The 18,103-nt window shown below is 36.0% G+C and overlaps 2 protein-coding genes across 2 annotated transcripts in view; one reads left to right on the top strand and one right to left on the bottom strand.

Moving 5' to 3' along the window:
* ZNF804B (zinc finger protein 804B) overlaps positions 1 to 18,103 on the bottom strand; it is a 524,148-nt gene that overhangs the window by 466,642 nt on the left and 39,403 nt on the right. The window lies entirely within an intron of this gene.
* Positions 16,658 to 17,516, top strand: TEX47 (testis expressed 47). The gene has a single exon (XM_036863688.1). It carries the CDS (start codon positions 16,755 to 16,757, stop codon positions 17,514 to 17,516), a length of 762 nt encoding a protein of 253 aa, XP_036719583.1. The 5' UTR covers positions 16,658 to 16,754.

Genomic DNA, 18,103 nt, shown 5'->3' with positions numbered 1-18,103 from the left:
AATTTCTTTTAGTCTTAGAACAATTTTGCTAAACTTATTGGTGAATAGGCCTTTTTTAATTTATAGATTTTTATAATGACTTGCTACCTAAAAATTCATGCTCTTCATATAATTGTTCAGGGGGGAAATTTTAATAGATTTTTTCCATCCTCATAGATTTCTAAAACCTATGAGAAAGTGTATAGCCAAAGCATTGTTGTGTCTCTGGGACAAATCAGTAAGGAGAATGCATTCTAGGTGAGTGTGTATCATCTAATACAGCAGGTAGAAGTTGATGAAAACTATCATCGGGTGATGGTCCTAAAATGCGTCAGGCATCCTACTCTTCATTGGAACCAAGAATAAATCAAGGAGACAGAGAAAGTGGGGAAGTACTTTCATAGGGAATTACAATGGGCAATGGAGAGAATACAGTCAAGCACTCTAATATCTCCTGCTGCTGTTTACTTACAGAATCTGTACTTTGTAAAAACTGACATTAAAAACTATGGGACGAGCCTAAAATATTCTGATTATGTCAACCTTATTGTTTCTGACATATATCTAAATAAACACCATAGTGGTACCAACAATAAGAATCATGGTCGGTAATTTCGTTTAACATTTTGATAGACGTGACCATTCACTAAGTGATTTCGGAAGCATTACTTCAGTGTAGATACACAGGTGCAATTAGTATTTTACAGATGATGCAATCGAAAGTCAGACAGCATGCAGCACCCTGATATTTAGGAGCAAGTAAGTGGCAGAGCAGAAAGTCAGCCAACACTTCAGCCTACAAGTCTGGGTTTCTTCTCACTATATCCTACTTCTACTATATTCCTCAAAATGAATTAAAACCGCCAAATCTGTTGGAATTTGCCACTGAGTGTATTTTCTACATTATCAAGTCATTATTTCCCATGGTGTAAAGTATTCATTCAAATAGAGAAAGACCAGGAAAGAGAAGTAACATTTGCTGGTCACTCACTACATGCTAGGTGGGAAATTTTTATGATCATCGCAGGTATTCTAACAAGCATATTAAAATTCATTCTGATCCCATATTAAAATAATTTCAGCTGGGAAAAATATTAGACATAATTACTATTATCACTTTGCTTTTGAAATTATTGACTACAAGTTGTTCATTTAACTAGAATAAGCTCTGATTTCTCAGCAATCATTTTGTGGAGAATCTAGCCTACAAATTGTTTTCAAATATGACATTTTTGTGAATACTACATTTAACAACTCATGAAGTTGACAATAATGTTATACTTCACAGACATTTAATAAAACATCTATTCATTTAGAGTTTGCCTTTTTTCATAATTTCCAGGGAATAGTTTTTTTTTCTTGGTCTCAAACCTATTTTTGCAGGCCACTGAAAAACCCATAGCCCCCTAATGCTGTGTACTTGGTGCCTGATAAATAACATGGCCTGGGCACTGTGCCAGGCACTTTGCAGACCTTACCTCATAAGATTATCTGTCTAGTAAAAAAAAAAAAAAAAAAGCACGCTGGGTTACAGATAACAGGTTGCTGCAGCAAACCCCCAGAAAATCTATAAATAAGGAGGATGATCTCCTAGGAATTCCTACCACACCAGCAATTTCAGTGCTCTCTATCTGAATAAAAATTGAGTCTAGTGGGGAAAATTGCAGTGAAAATAAAGGGTAAATTGAAAACACGGGAATAAAATTATTTTTTCCCTTTAAAAATGTTACTAGAAATGTTAATCATGTATGGACTATATCTGATAAAAATCTGTCAACGTCAGTTCATTAGTTGTGACAAATATACTATTGTAAGATCTTAACAACAGGTAAGATGGGTGTGGGGTCAACCAGAATTCTCTGTACTATATTTGCAATATTTTTGTAAACCTAAAACTATTCTAAAATAAAAGTTTATTTTTACAAATACAATTACAAATAAAAAAGGTTTTAAACAGAAAAAAATGGCCCTAATATCTTCTCTTTACCCTTTCCCTTTCCTTTCTTCCCCTTCATGGATAATTCAGTCACAAAGCCACTGGGTGGGGCAGCTTGTTAAGGAAGGATGGAGTTCAGGTGTGGTGAATAAGCAATCACATGAGGAGAAGGCAACAGGCATCTTGCTGTTAAAAAGAAAGGAGTTACAAATATGGAAAGAAAACTAGAACACTATCCTGTGGTGATGAATTGGAATTGCAGGTGTCAATCAGCATGAACAAATGATTTTCAATATATATATAGAAATATCAATTTAAGAGAGAGAGAGAGAGGGAGGGAGGGAGGGAGAGAGAGAGGGAGAGAGGGAGAGAGGGAGAGAGGGAGAGAGGGAGAGAGGGAGAGAGGGAGAGAGGGAGAGAGGGAGAGAGGGAGAGAGGGAGAGAGGGAGAGAGAGGAGGAGAGGGAGGGAGAGGGAGAGAGAGAGAGGGGGAGAGAGAGAGAAAGGGAGAGGGAGAGAGAGAGAGAGAGAGAGAGAGCGAGAGAGAGAGAGAGAGGGAGAGAGAGAGAGAGAGAGAGGGAGAGAGAGAGAGAGAGACAGAGAGAGAGAGAGAGAGAGAGAGAGAGAGAGAGAGAGAGAGAGAGAGAGAGAGAGAGTGTGTGTGTGTGTGTGTGTGTGTGTGTGTGTGTGTGTGTGTGTGTGTGTGTGTGTGTGTGTGTGTGTGTGTGTGTGTGTGTGTGTGTGTGTGTGTGTGTGTGTGTGTGTGTGTGTGTGTGTGTGTGTTGTGGTGTGTGTGTGTGTGTGTGTGTGTGTGTGTGTGTGTGTGTGTGCTGTCCACTGAGGAGGACTTGGGATCAGTTTCATTTCAACAGCAACTAGTAGACCTAGGGCCCAGATACTAATTTCTAAACATCATTCTCAACTAAAAGAAACTAGGGCTCTTTAGAGAAATAGCTGGGCAGTAACTGGTTCATATTTCTGGAGGGGAGTTTGACAGTATGATTCTAAACCCTTACAAAATATATAATCATTCCTCCAGATATTTCACATCTGGAATTATCTTAATGAAATTATGAAGTGAATTAACAAAAATGAAGATTCAAAGATGTTCATTTAGTGTTATTTTAACAAAGAATTAGACAATTTAAAATGCTCAAGAGTAGAGGATTTGTTAATAAAAGCATCTGTACATTGGAATCTATGTAGCCATTAAACATAATTTTATTGCTTTATGTTTTATTAACACATTGTGTATGCCTTTATATACTTTTACACAGGTTTTTTAAAATATACTTTTAATGTACTTTTGTATTTATTTATGTTTTATTAACACTAAAAGGCATTCATAATATGTTACTAAGTGGTAAAAGCAAAGTAGAAAGCCATAATAACACGGGGTGAAAAATGTATGTATGTGTATGTGTGTGTGTGTGTAACAACATCAGTGATGTATGTTAAGTAAAACTCATTATATGTGAAACTAAACACATAACTACACACAGCTGCAACTGCAAAAGAGAATCACAGAATATGCATAATTGTTAATTTCTTGAATTGTGATGTTCAGGTAAATATGATCTTCTTGTTCCTTTCCTTTGTTTTCCAAATTTTCTATAAGAAATGTATATGACCTGGTCATATAAAATAATAAAGGAGTGGAAACCCGGCCAGAACGCATCTGAGCCGCTTCTCAGTTTCGTTTGTACTGCTTTACCTTGGTCTCTGAGAGGGGGCACTAATCATCATTATTAGTGATGGCAACCTTCCACTGTTAGAAGAAGCAACACAGCTGAGAGGCTGAGGACACCTGGGCAGGAGGCATTCACTCTGAACTAACTGAAAGTACTGACTGCTATCTCTTCACATTCTCATAAGGGAGAAGACAAATCAATGTTGTCAATAGTGTTTCTGTGTCCTTGAGAGAAGATTTTATGCATAGAAGAGACCATTCCGAGGTTTCCTTTGGTTTGAAAGCTTAATATTAAAGTTATTCAAGGTGCAAATTTAAAAGCCTAACTCACCCTTAAGTTTTTAGATCAATTTACAAATTATTAGTCTAAAATATTTTAATAGTAACTTATAAGAAGATTTTGAGTGATAACTGGTCCAAGTTTTAAAAATAATTCTTGTTTTAAAAGCTATCCCTTTAAAAATTGTCTGTCTGACAAACTGAATAGATAGGTAGATAAATAGATGGATAGGTTATAGATACATATATAAAATCTTAAATGATCCAATACTACAGTAACTTGTTAAGATTTCAACTTAAAGTGAATCAATCAAAAAAATCTAAATAATTTATTCTATTACACATTTTAAGATAGAATCAAAAGGCTAGGCTGTTACTTGGTGGGGCAAATTCTCTTACACACTAGAAATCCTTAAATATCAAGTACGCACAGATCTCTTCTTAACACAAAAATATTGCTGCTAAACATTTAACTATGCTAAATATTTCTACTGTAAATTATAAATCTTCCAAGGTTAAAAGCTCTTTATCCATGAAGGAATGGATATCAGTAAAAATAGTTTTGAGGTTACCTTCTCAGCCAACTGAAGCTGTATGTTGGTTGGAGATTTTAACCAAGCTGCTGACTGGATTTTGGTCAGTGCCATTAAGGGTCACCTTGAGACCTATTCATAGTCTATAACAGAGACTTTGTAACTTAGTGAGGGTTCAGTTCAAAACGTTGAAAGTGACATAGCCCATATTCCAGATTTACTCATACCCTTCCCAAATTTTTAAGTTAGATTAACTTTCATCCTAACTATGCCATTTAATTAAATCCAACAATGTTGAGACACTGCTTCATTCAGTTCTGAATTATTTTTAGATTCTTTCTTTCCATTAGGACCACAATTCCTACATATACGTATATTCCACAACATTTGACTGAATTTTAGATCTCTCTTACAGCTAGCAGTCACAATGTCTAAAGTCTTTCTCCGGATGAACATGTATATCTGCACATGTATTTTGGAGAGAAAGCAGGAGTGAGAAGATTGTTAGATCACTGGTAAACCGTTCAGTTTGGGGGCAAAGAAACTTCACTGTCTTTTTGCTACCCTACCTTCTACCCCAGGCAAGTTGATAATCTAACACTTAACTGACAAAGCTTAGGAAATAAGTTCTACTTCTTAAAATTTTATTATTTATTTATTTTAAAAGAATCAGACCACTTCTCCGGTCTACTTTCTGGAAGAGAGAGTGAATTAAAGTGCAAGCTCAATTGCTTGGCCTGCAGTGTGGTGTCACGTGGGCATAGGAAGTTAGCTGTATCATAGCCAACATGGTGCCCCTCGCCCTATAGCTCCCACTGACAGCAGAGTCCCAACACCCAGAGAGCTCAGCACCTTCATGGAGTCTTTTTCACTCCAGTTATAGAAACGCCAACTTGACTATAGAATTTAATAGCGAAGGAGAAACAATGCTGCCGCCTCCTATATAGAACACCCTGTTTATACTCTCCCGAAGGCAGAAAGGTAAAATAGACTTAATTGTGCTCACTCGTGCTCTAAATGTGCTCATTTTAGAAACAATTATTGACTGAGTCTCAATGCCAAAAGAATGCCAAAAAATCAAAAAAGCAGTCCATAAACTTACAGAAGAGTTACAGCTGAAATCCTTCATATTGTATGGTTCTCACCAGTCTAGGAGAGCTCCAGTTGTATCTGTGCCGTGAATAAAAAGACATTGGCATCCAGCACCAGGATTATCACAGGCCTACTCAGAAAAATGAGTAATTTAAGATAAATAGATTCTGGCTTCAGATACCCTGATTGTATTGTATTTCCCAGATACTGCTGTGGCAACACTCTCTCCATTCAGACGTTATCAGGTATTCAGAGGGATGGCTCTTTTCTACTCACGTAACACAAAGCATTCGAGATTTAATCTAGCTCCCTGTATGCTGTGGTTGAACTTTATTTCACTTTACCATCACCCTACCAATACAAATCTCTTCTTCTTTAATTTAACTTTTCGTAACATAATCTTACTTTTGCTCCTTTCATTGCCCACCTTTTTATTTCACCGTATAAAAATGGCTTAACTATAAAGGATGATAGTAAAATTATGCCACTTAAAGCAAATTAATAAGTCAAATAGAAAACAGCAATCACAACCTGATAACATATTTTTAAAGTTTTGTAGAGCATGAGTATGCTTTAGTTTTCCCTGAAAAGATTTTATTTTTTCTAAAGATCCACTTTTTAAAAGTATAAGTTCTAAGCGTAAAGTTGTCTTCAGTCAAAAAAGCTATTGACTATTTTTTAATTCACAGTTTCTTAAAGGCAAAAAGGATATGCACTAGGCCAGTATTGTTTTTCAATACAATAGAACAATTTTCTTCCTTTTATGAGGCATAGGTCTTAGAGAATGACTTTATAAAAAATATAAGACTAGCCTGGTTCTTAAATATATCATTGGAGGCAAATTCTACAGCTAAGGATGAGATACTGCAAACAAGCCACACCATTCACCTCCACATCTGGAAACTCATTAAATATCACTTCCCACAATCCTGTGAGCCCGAATCCATAGTAGGCCTTTAGTCAAGAGTTGAAGTTTAAAAGTATGCTTTCTTTTTACTGTAGTGCTGTCTTATTACTGAAAATTTACACACACACACACGAGATAGACATTGAATACGGCTCCATAGTAATTAGGTACAATATTTTGTGGAATAGATAGAGATTTAACCTGTCAGGCAATGACTAGGCCAGACTAGTGCAACAGCAAGTGCAACAAATACTCAAGCTGTTTGGCCAAAAGAGCTGAAAATCCTAAGGAGTGGGAGATCCAAATGACCTTAATATTTGACCCTTAAACTTACTATATGATTCTGAGAATTTTGCCTTTATAGTTATGCTTTTAGGCATCTTGTATCGATGGTTGGATTTTTCTGAGTATATCACAACTGAACAAAAGTGGCTTAGGCAATTGAAAATTTAAAAGTTTTACAAGAATACAAAATATTCACATGGAAATCATAATTATTTCTATTAACTAGATCACTGGGTTAGGAGTTTAGACCTTCTAGTTATTTCAGCCAATATCTTTCAAAATGTAATGCTTAGAACTTCTCGAGGCTAAAAGAGGCACAAAATAATTATCAATATTTCAGCACACAAAGACACACCGAGTCCAGTGTAGTTTTGCCTAGGATCCCTCCTGGGATAAGTATCCGTATTGAAATGGTTTTTCTTTGAGGTCAACAGTGGCAATATATGCTGAGAGGTCCCTGTCATAGAAACAAGGAACTAGAGTAACAGCTGAGGCATGGACCAGAGAGGCATTCATGCATCTCCAGCAGATGCTAGCACTGAGAAATGATGACAGAGGACCAGATGCCTACACTGCCCCCACTGTCATGTTACTTAAGATCCTGGGAATTTGTCCTCCCAAGTAAAGTAGTCACCCTAGTATACTTTCATTATCTGTAACTCACTTCAAAAATAAAGTGATTGCTCCTTATAATTACATATATTAAACCAATGATATTTAGTATCCCATGAGGCTCTGAAATGTCCCAAATTGCCAGTGTTAGTGGGTGTAGTTTCTGAAGAAATATGGAATTTTCCTGAATTAGAATGAGCAAAAGAGCTTTGAATTCAGCATAGGTTGGAAAGGTTGCAGGATGATTAAAGGCTTGCTGGCTAAATTAATGAAAATCTATTCGGATGTCTAGGACACAGATAATTTTTTAAAATATTTCACTATGTTGTTTTTACTACATTGCTTCTCTGGTTACATAAAATTAAAATTACATGGTTACTTAGACTTGGATTAATAATACTCTTCCTTTAAAAAGAAATGCTTTTAAAAGTTTCATTCTAGCCTAAATCCTCATTATATATATGGAATACAACGATATTTTAGCAGGTATTTCTGACTCTAAAATCATGCCTTTCCAAACATCTCAAATACAATTATTAATACCATTAAATGTGGCACCCATCATATTACTTCCCTGGGTCAAAACATTTAAAGGTTCTCTATTGAACATTGCAAAATTCAGATTCCTATAACTATTTTTTGAATAGCTCTAGCACCACTTTACTCATTGAAACATCTATCATATTTCCTGAAAAGTACTCTAGTAAGAAATATCACCTCCCTCTTTTGGTATTTCACGTATATGTGTTTTTGTCAAACTTGCTATAAGATAAGCAACTGGAGCGCCATATTATTAATTAGCCTCTTTGTGCCATGTCTTCCTTAACAGTAAGAGGAATTTGTTGTCAGTGGTGCTAAGTTCCCTCCCAACTCCAAACTTTTATTAGTTCACTTTTCTCCACTCCCCACAGCACACTGATCAAAGTTAAACCAAAAGCAAACACCAAAATAGATATTAGTCTACTGATGATATGTTCTAGTATATTATATGGACCAGAGTAGATACTTGTACTGAAAATATAAAGATTACTCCAATCATAATTATCTTTGTGTATAGAAAGTAACTTTTCCATTACTGAGAGATTTTTGAAAAACTAAGATTTGTTGTGTTGATGTCACATGACATAAAGCACATAACAAGTGTGTTAGTAAGCCATACATCTTTAGAGCCCATCCATCTGCCAAAGAACCAGAAAATAAATCTGATAAAGGAGGAAAAGTAAACATAACTCAGAGTTTAGTGTTATTAGCAGTCTCCAACATCTGTATAGAAGCGATGATCTTAAGATATTTTCAAAGTGTATAAATGCATTCCATTCTCAGACTCCACCTTCATGCCTGGACACAACAGCAATTTAGAAAAACACAGCATGCTAGTTTTTAACAGAGAAAAACCTAGGATCATTGAAGCATAATTACCCTATAATCTTCCTCCTCTGTAATTTACTATCAAAGTACTTTCATTCTTTATCACCAAATGTTTTGAAGAGTGGTCTACTATTTGACCACTTATTCTACATAGATTCACTGATCAACTGCAAACTGGTTTCTCTCAGCCATTTTACTGAATCTATTTTTTTAAGCCTCCAGGAAACTTATAATTGCCAACATTAGAAGGTCACCTCAGTCCTCAAGCTTTTTGACCTCTCTTTAGAATTTTATCACTACCATCCACTTTTAAACCTCTCTCCAATATTGACCTTCAAGGCCCTGTGTTTTCTTTGTTCTCCACCTCTGATGTTTTGAAACTCTTTCATTGGGTCCCATTTGCCCACTTCTTAGAATTAGGTTTGCACGGTACTCTTCTCCACCTCCACTGTCTCCTTTCCTTTCATTGTCTTACAATCACATTGGTTCCCATGGTTTCAACTCTTCCCTCAACGCAGATGACTATCAAATTTGCATCACAATCCAGATTTCTCCAGTTCTCCAGACTCTAATTGCATTTATACCTGCATGTTTCTATGGCAACTCTACTTCAACATAATACATACAAACTATTTTTCCTCCAAAATCTGGGCTTTCTCCTCTATCCTCCATCTGTATTTAAAAAAAAAAAAGAACCCAAAAACGTAGACCTCTCAGTTACTGACATTCAAGCCCACAGAGTCATCTTTAAATCCTTGCATCTCTCGCCTCCCACATCCAGTTGATTAAGTCATGAATAGCTTGGTGATGACTTGCATATCTTCCTCAATCTCAGCAACTGCTTTAGTTCAGATTCTAACTGTCCAACTGGGCTAAAATCTTTAAAGACCAACCCTTCTCTCGGTAGTATGCCTTAGGCTAGTTATATAAAGATCTCATGTCACGTAAGGTTTTTCTGGACTGAGGCTCCTGCACTGCATCTTGATAACCGCTCCATCTTTCATCTCTGTGCCTTCTTATCTTGACTCTCAGTCATTAAGCCCAGACACCCCTTGTTGAACCTGATTCAGGATCTGCCATTTTACAAATTCTACCCATCAGGAGGCTGTTAAGCTAGCCTGTCCCAGACTCACAAACAGAACAACATGTGCATTACCTTTTATCAAACCATCACCACAGCCTTATTGGGGTTTTTTACTGTTAATTTCTTCTTTGGAACAAAACAATAATGTAGACAGGCTTAGAATATTTGGAATATACAAAACAAATATCATCACCAAATTCCACCAGTTTTAACATTTGGCTAGATTTCTCTCTACTCTGGTTTCTATACTTTTTAAAATAAAATTAGAATCACATGCTACATATAATTTTGTGTATTATATTATTTACTTTTTCCCTGCATTTAAAATATTCTTCAGAAATGGTTTCAAGGCACCATAGTAATCCATAATTAATACATCTATTCAATTTTTCAAAGTTCTCTTTTAATTCCTATAATAACCATCTTTACATTAAAATCTTTGTCAATAATTTTATTTCTTTATGACATGTACCTGGAAGACACATTACTTAGAGTATGAGATGTTTTTTTTTTTCACACACACTGTATTTTATTTTTACGAGAGATACATAAACTGACGCCAAGCATTGTAAAAGGATGACCACAACAAAAGCAACAATGATTGCAATTACCAAACACGAAACACACTCAGAGTATCAGATTTTTAAGCTTGTGATCCGTATCGTCAAATTACTTTCCAGAAAAGCTGAACTAACTTACTTTTTGACTGGCAGAGAGTAAGGGCACTCATTCACCAACTACAGAATTCTTAAAAGTGCTCTGGCTACCCCCAGCATCCCTCACCTCTAATTCCTCTGTTCTTCACAGGCAACTTTCTAAAACACAGTTACGATTATAGGGGCTCAAAGAATCCGTGACTCCCTCCAACACACAGAGTAAAATTCTAACCTCTGAGCATGGCGTCCGGATCCTCCAAACACTGGCTGCAGCTTCCTTTTTTCTTCTCTTCCACTTCTCTCCTTTGCTCACCCTCGAGTCTAAGCCAGCAGTTCTCCTCCAGGCTACACTTAGAATCACCTGGAGAGGCTTTCGCAAATATATAGAGTTCCATTCCACACTAATTAAATAAGAACCAGGAGCTGGCTTTTTAAAAAGTTCTCCACCAGATGATTCTAATAGCCAAGGTTTAAATCACCACAAGCCAGCCCATTCTGCCTTAAAGCGAAATAGAGAAAGCCACTGGGAGAACATGTCAAAAAGGCACGTTCTTGGACCTCACTTTAAGCGTACTAACTCACACCTTTTAGGGCTAGAGACCAGGAATTGGCAATTTAACAAACCTGCAGATTCTGTGGTATGAGAACTACACTCTAGCCAAACCAGACTATTGTCATTTTCTTAATGAAGTGAATGTATGTCCTCTGCCCTTTATGCTTCAAGCTTAGTTTGTTTGTACCTTCCCTGATCCCCCTCTCTGCCCCACTGCCACTCCCTACACACACTCAGACATACAAAGCACATCTTTTTTTTATGCCCAGCTTTGCTTATTCTTCCAGCCACAATTTAATTGTTCTGGCATTTATGTTTTCAGTGTTCATTGTTTATGTCTTTATTATAGTATTTCTTCTCTCCAGCCCTGTATTAAACATAGTTGTGGAGACTTTAAGCTCCACTAAGAGAATTGAATTTTTCATGTGCAGATACAATATCTGATTCACAAGAATGTCTCCACAGTGTCTGGCATATTTTTCTACAAAGAGTAGACATATGTTAAATGTTTATGCTAAATAACAAAGCATTTCTAGCCTGCATTCTCCTTGATAAATAATTACCAAACACTGTTCCATAATGCTTTGGCAAAGAGAGACAATGCTGGAGAAGGTAATCTAGTTTTCTTTTTTTATAAGTCTTAAAATATCTAGTGATCTGGTAATGAAGCTCACTCTGGTTCGCTCTGCTAAATCAAGTATATGTTGTCTACTTAATAGTTTATGTGTAACTGAACTATTATAAATCAACTATACTTCAATTTAAAAATAATAATAGAAAAAATAGTTTATGTATATGCTTAGTGAAAGGTTCTACCCAAGTTATTAGCCATTTATTTAGACCATTAATTCTCTTACACTAATTATTTAGATATGTCAAAACACAAAGAAAGATAGCGGACGGGATTTAGAGTTTTCTGTTTTTCTAGTACACGAGGACAAGTGAAAGGTTAGAGTGTGATCTGATATTCCAGGTAGAAATCAAGTTCAGTTAATGCACGTCCTGATATTCTAAAGTAATGAATTCAAGAAACATTCACAAAGCCACTCCCCAAATCTGTTTCCCTGAAGGCCATGCCCAAATATGAACTCTCTCGTTAAAGTTTCTAAGAAATCCCAGCCACCCTTTCTACCTCAGTGTTTCTAAAGCACTGAACAACATTTGCGTGGTATTTATTGTTTTTTCATGGACGTCTCACACTCCTACTGGACTCTAAACTCCTAAAATTAGGGACCAGGTGTTTTTCATGTTTGTGTTTCTTAAAGTGCCTATGATATCACCTGGCATATCAAAAGTGTAGATAAATCTGAAATGAATGGGAAGTTAAAGACAGTACATCAATTTTATTGGATCACAGGTATAATGTAGGAATTCTCCTTTCAATTTACTTTCTCCAAACCATATGCTATCCTCCCTTTCCAGAAGAATTGTCATGTCATAGAGGAGCAAAGAATGACCCTGTGATCATGAATAGACAGAGGGAACAATTCATCTTCTCCTTACCCTAGGTAGACAGAGTAGGGAGTTTGTTGAGAGCATTTTTGAATTGTGTGCAAGGTACCTATGTACCCCAATAACTTTAGTTTCCTCTATTATAAATTGTTGGCAAAATTTCTATCTACCTTATAGGCTTGTTGTAAAGATTAATAAGTGTAAAAACATCTAGTAGAAGATGCATGGTAAATAATCAATTAGTGGTATTTAATCTTTTTAATCTGTTCCTTCTGCCTTACAAAGACAAAAGGACACTGGGAGATTGTTTTTTCAGAAACATTTGGCTCCAGATAATAAAACCAGAGCGTAAAGTATATAGCGAATATTAAGGTGCACTGCTTGAACTGAAATACAAATATATGTTGTGTGTTTCTGTGAGATAAGTTGGGTAACAACAATGGATAGATAGAATAATTGGAAGAGGCCTCCTCAGCATAATGAATGTCAGTTCAGGTTCTGCCACTTGTTAGTTGTTTGAACTTGAATATCTACTCTAAACAGATCTCTCTGGGAGGAGAAACACTGAAGTCTTTTCATCCCATTGGATAGATAGAAGAGTTCTTCCACTTGAGTCACCACATGAGGGCAAATAGCTGACCCTTAATAGATGAAACACAAGGACTGTGGCACCTGGAAACTCAAATGCTAAGTGTCCATTAAAAGGAGAGTCTACAATTATAATTACATATACCAATCAATCAAAAACAGACCAAACTGTGTTTTTTCTATTCCTATCTGCTCAAAATTTTTCTCTTGACACTTAAAAATATGACTGATGAAAGGCAAGGAAACAAGGTTAGTTGCCTTTAAATGTTTCAGATCGCCATGTGACAATGAAACTAAAATTTGGAAGAAGCTACCCAGTAATTAAAAATGCATCAAGAAATGGAAAAGTACACTGGGAAAACGTAGACCAAACTATTATCTATGGTGCTAAAAACCGTTGTATCTAAATGTTTTAGGTCGAACCATACGAAATTGTCAACATCAGCTTCTTATATGTTTTAAACCAACACCAAAAACGAGATTATCACTCTATTGAAGAAGGGATGGTTTAGTGATATTTAATGTGGTTTACATGGGAAATTATAATGTTGAAAGATTATCATTTTTCTATCAGGTTTATATTGGAAGAACCAAGATATATGAAAGAAAAGGAAAACACAAAGCACACATGGGGAGAAAAATCACAATTGAGCTCCTTTTCATAGGGGCAAAAAAAGTAGAAAAGTTGTGCTTTAGTTAAGAATGGTATCATGAAGAAGAAGAATCTTAACTATGTATAAAAGGTTAATTTAAGTTTGTGTGTTCAAAAGGAGCTTCTGGGTAGCAATGCCCTATAAATTCTCCCACTGACATTGATCAATGCCAGTGTTAAGTAATAAACCCTGCAGTTGCATGTCCCCATTTTCTCTGTTATAATCCATAATTGTGGATTGGAAGTAAGTGCCAGAAATCACTCTGGACCTGGTAAAGGCAGAAGCTCCCTCTCCCAGAATTCTATGGAAGGGAAATAAACAAGAAAGACTTCATAAAATTAGTATCTTCTGAAGTTTATGAAGCAGACATATCATAAGGTCTTACAGTTTCATGCTCTTGGCTGGATAGGTGAGGTAGAAAAGACTAGAAAACATTGAGGGTAGAAGACTCCTACTATAATCCAAATAAAGAGCTAGGATTATGAAGGAGGCAGTGGTAATCAAGACACATTTCAAAGTGAGTAAAAGGACTTAGCAACAGAATAAAGTTGGGAGGTAACTTTTAGGAAACATGAAAAGACAAGACCAAGAATGTTGGCCTAGGAGATGAGAGAAAAATGTGAAATGAGTCACAAATTGGGATATTTGTAAAGGAAAATATAAAGAAAACAATAGTTAAAATGTTGGCATTTTTTAATTTGAAAGGGTAGAGGTACATCCAAGGAGAAGAGTTGTAAATAAGATTACAAGTTGGGAGTCATCTGTACAGAAAAAAAATACTGGAATGGCAACTCAGTTTTTTTTCTTCTTTGTCAACCCCAGCAAGTCAGTTGTATCTGTCTTGAGCCTTAGATTGAGAAGCAGTCCAAGTCTACAGCTGGACTCAGCAGGAAAGATTCCATGGTCAATCAGCAATGTCAATCATTCTATCTGTAGAAAAGCATGGTATCACGGACCACCCACCTGAACTCACAAACCAGAAACATAGATGGTGCTAAGCAAATTGGCCAAGGAGATAAAGTGACTCAGAGGAGCTGTGTGATGATTACAGAGCCTCAGTGTTGCCCAGAGGTGGGTGTGAGAAGGAATTGGGCTTGACCACAAATCAAGATTTGGGGAGGAATTCAGAAAAGTACAGACTCATAGAAACCAAGGGAGTGGAGATGGCTATAAAGGAAGCTGTCAACATAATTACATTCTGCAAAGCAGTAGGAATGAGGGTGAGAACTATCTCCAGACTGGGTAATGACAAGTTTCTGTGCACCTTGGGAAAGACTGTATTGTTTCAGGGGGTGACGAAGTGAACCACAGTGAGGAATTATAGCCAATTTTTATGTACCACACAATTAAGGAATATTAAATCACCTCTTAGCCTCCACTTTCTGGGACAATTTATCACTGCATCTTATTAAAACCAGATCATTAGTTTGGATAACACAAACCTTTGGGGGGAGGAGGAAACCTAATCTAAGGTTTAATTTTTTTAATTGAATAAGTGTGTTTTCTAACTTTGTTTTAAAATTGTGGTTTAGAGCTCATGTGAATGCAATTTTAAGATATATTGTTAATTTTTATTCTAAAAAGTAACTTAAGGGACTTCCCTGGTGGTCCAGTGGTTAATACTTAGCGCTTCCAATGCAAGGGGTGCAGGTTCATCCCTGGTCAGGGAACTATGATCCCACATTCCGGGTGGTGCGGCCAAAAAGAAAAATTAATTAAAAAATAAAAATTAAAATAAAATAAAAAGTAACTTAAATTTACATTAAATTAAGAAAACCAAACCCTATAGAAGAATGTTCTTATAACAGTCACCATTACACAGAATCTGGTATGTGTTCTTATAGTCTTTAATTAGTGCATAAAATACCTCTTTACCCTCAGTAGACAGTTAAGGAGGTTGTCGAGAGCATATTTGAATTGTGTGCAAGGTACTAATCCATGCTTTGGTTTCCTCTTCTATAAATTGTGGACCAAAAGAAAAAAGAAATGAATATGTCTAGGAAGATATCCAGGTCCACCAGTTATCAGAGTTGCCACTGCGCTCTGGCCCTTTAACAGCACGGACATTCTGATTCCCCCCCGGGCACTATGGAAACCAGAATAGAATACGGGACAGCTGAGAGCACCCAAGACACTGGCAGTTGGAAGAGTGATGGAGGACAAGCAGGACCTCGAGGACAGAGGAAGAAGCACTTGAAGAAAGAAAGAAACGTTAAGTTGACCTGCAGGGAAGAAGAAGGAGAAGACTAAGGTAAAAGTAACAGAATTTTTCATCTGACCCCTACAGCAACAACCAAAAAAAAAAAAAAAAAAAGGAAAGAAAGAAAAAAGAGCCATTTCTGAGGTTTACTGATAGGAGTTAAATAAAAAAGAACCAAAACTAGTTACTTCAAAAGTTTACTGTAATTATCCAAGCAATACTATTAACTTTTAGAGTACTGAGTAAAGGTAAAATAAGTCAATTAGTAGTTAAGAGATCCCCAGATTTTTAAAAAATTTATTGACCAGTTAAATTTATAAAAGAAATTGGGGAATTATCATAAAAATACCTTTTTAAAAAAAATTTGACCAAAAAAGGACAATCTGCATTCATCATTACATAAATGAAAAGACATTTTAATGTAATATCAATGCTACTGTCAGTGAGTATCAGCAGATACATTCCTCTTTGTGTGTGTGTTGGTGTGTGTATGATTCAAGGATGGGCAGTGAGAAAAAAAATCCTATAAATCAAAAAAGAAAATAATAATGTAAACAACAACATAGCGAACTTCTTCTAGAGTAAGTTCTATCTTCTCCCTACCCCCCAGTTTATTGGAGAGTTTTTTTCCCTAGGATGTGTTATTTCATTGTAAACTTTAAAACAAAACTCTATAATTTGATTCTTGTTTCAACATTCTCTTTAATTTCAAAGACATTGTTTATTGATAACACTGGAAAGCATTTGATCAACTGAGTAAACTTTTTTTTTTTTTTTTTGCCTGAAGAAACAAAAATAAGAGTTCATCACCGAAGAGGTAGCCTGATGATGTAAATATTGTAATAAGCTAAAAACTGGAATCATCTAGAAGAATAAATAGGACTCATCATGTCTTTCTCAGCCCATACCCGAAAGACCAACAAAAAGAATTTTCCACTGGACTGTCTTCTAATGCCACAAGTTCCACGTAGTAATTACTTGCATTTTCAGGAAGAAAAGCAAAAACTACAACTAAAGAAATTCCTTCTTCATAGGATGTTCCTAGTGGCCAGGGTAACAGCAAACATAGAAAAAAAAGATATTGTTGAATACTATGAACAATTGTTTCAGTCAATTTTGAAACGTCACCTAGGAGAAGCAGTGACAGGATTATTGCTCATATATCCGACTTCCATTGTGCATATCCTGGAGTCCTCCAATAGTACTCTTTACCAAATTCTTTTGGATTATCTTAGCCATGAAAAGGATGAAACAGAATTTTTTATCCAAGGAATGAAAATTATAGTCACATCCCACAATATACAAACAAGGCTCTTTATGCAATGGCATGTTTCAGTAATAAAAGCGCCAGTTATGTATCTTGATGATGTGACACAGTCGCTATCCCTACAAGAGGTCATGACAGAATTTCTCATCCAAACCCATAAACTAGCACTCCATCTTTTTAAGACTGTGAAAGTGGGCACTAAAGGACCAGGTGATAATTTGCACCAAGTTGCACCCGAATTACTCCTTCCAGAACAAATAATAAAGTACGTATGCAATGCTGCAGAATTAATGGACCCAGAAACTTTCATAAACATGTATAATAAACCCATACACGTCACCTTGGATTCTGAGGTGGTATGGCCCACTCCTTCCCACTTCTAGGATGAAGAGAGAGGATGTGGTCAGTGTGGTCAAATCTCTTAAGGAATGTATGCTACTTAAATAAAAGGAAAATACTTCGAAAGTTACTTTTCTCTTTAAAAAAGGAAAGAAACAACACAGCCATCTACACAAAGGTAATAGACTAATCTTTACAGAGTATGTTGAGCTAAACTTGAAAATGTATCTGGTCTGATATTAAGATCAACACATTATTTTCAATAATGAAGGGGTTTAATAAGGTCATAATAAGTTCTTAAGGTTAACATCATTTTGATGAAATGACTTAATTTTTAATGAAAAGTAGAGATGAAAAAGGATAAACACTTGATTCAGATTCTCATTCATTCTTTCAACCATCAATGAGCAGCTGTCACCACGCAGTATTATGTTCTGAGAGTGCAAAATTTCGGGGAAATATACAATGCTTCAGTTGCTTGCAGCCTAAGCTTGGAGGCAAATATGTGTAAAAGTAAATATGATGCATGATATGATGTATGATATGATCATTATTATAGTCACAATATGCAGGGAAGACTGTAAGAGCAAAGTGAGGGAGTAATCTCGCTATGTATGGTCCCTGAAATCAG

This window comes from Balaenoptera musculus, chromosome 9 (genome assembly GCF_009873245.2).
Source record: "Balaenoptera musculus isolate JJ_BM4_2016_0621 chromosome 9, mBalMus1.pri.v3, whole genome shotgun sequence".
In the NCBI taxonomy this organism is placed as follows: Eukaryota; Metazoa; Chordata; class Mammalia; order Artiodactyla; family Balaenopteridae; genus Balaenoptera; species Balaenoptera musculus.
Note: the sequence above shows the minus strand (reverse complement) of the source record. Positions and strands in the feature narration are given on the sequence as shown.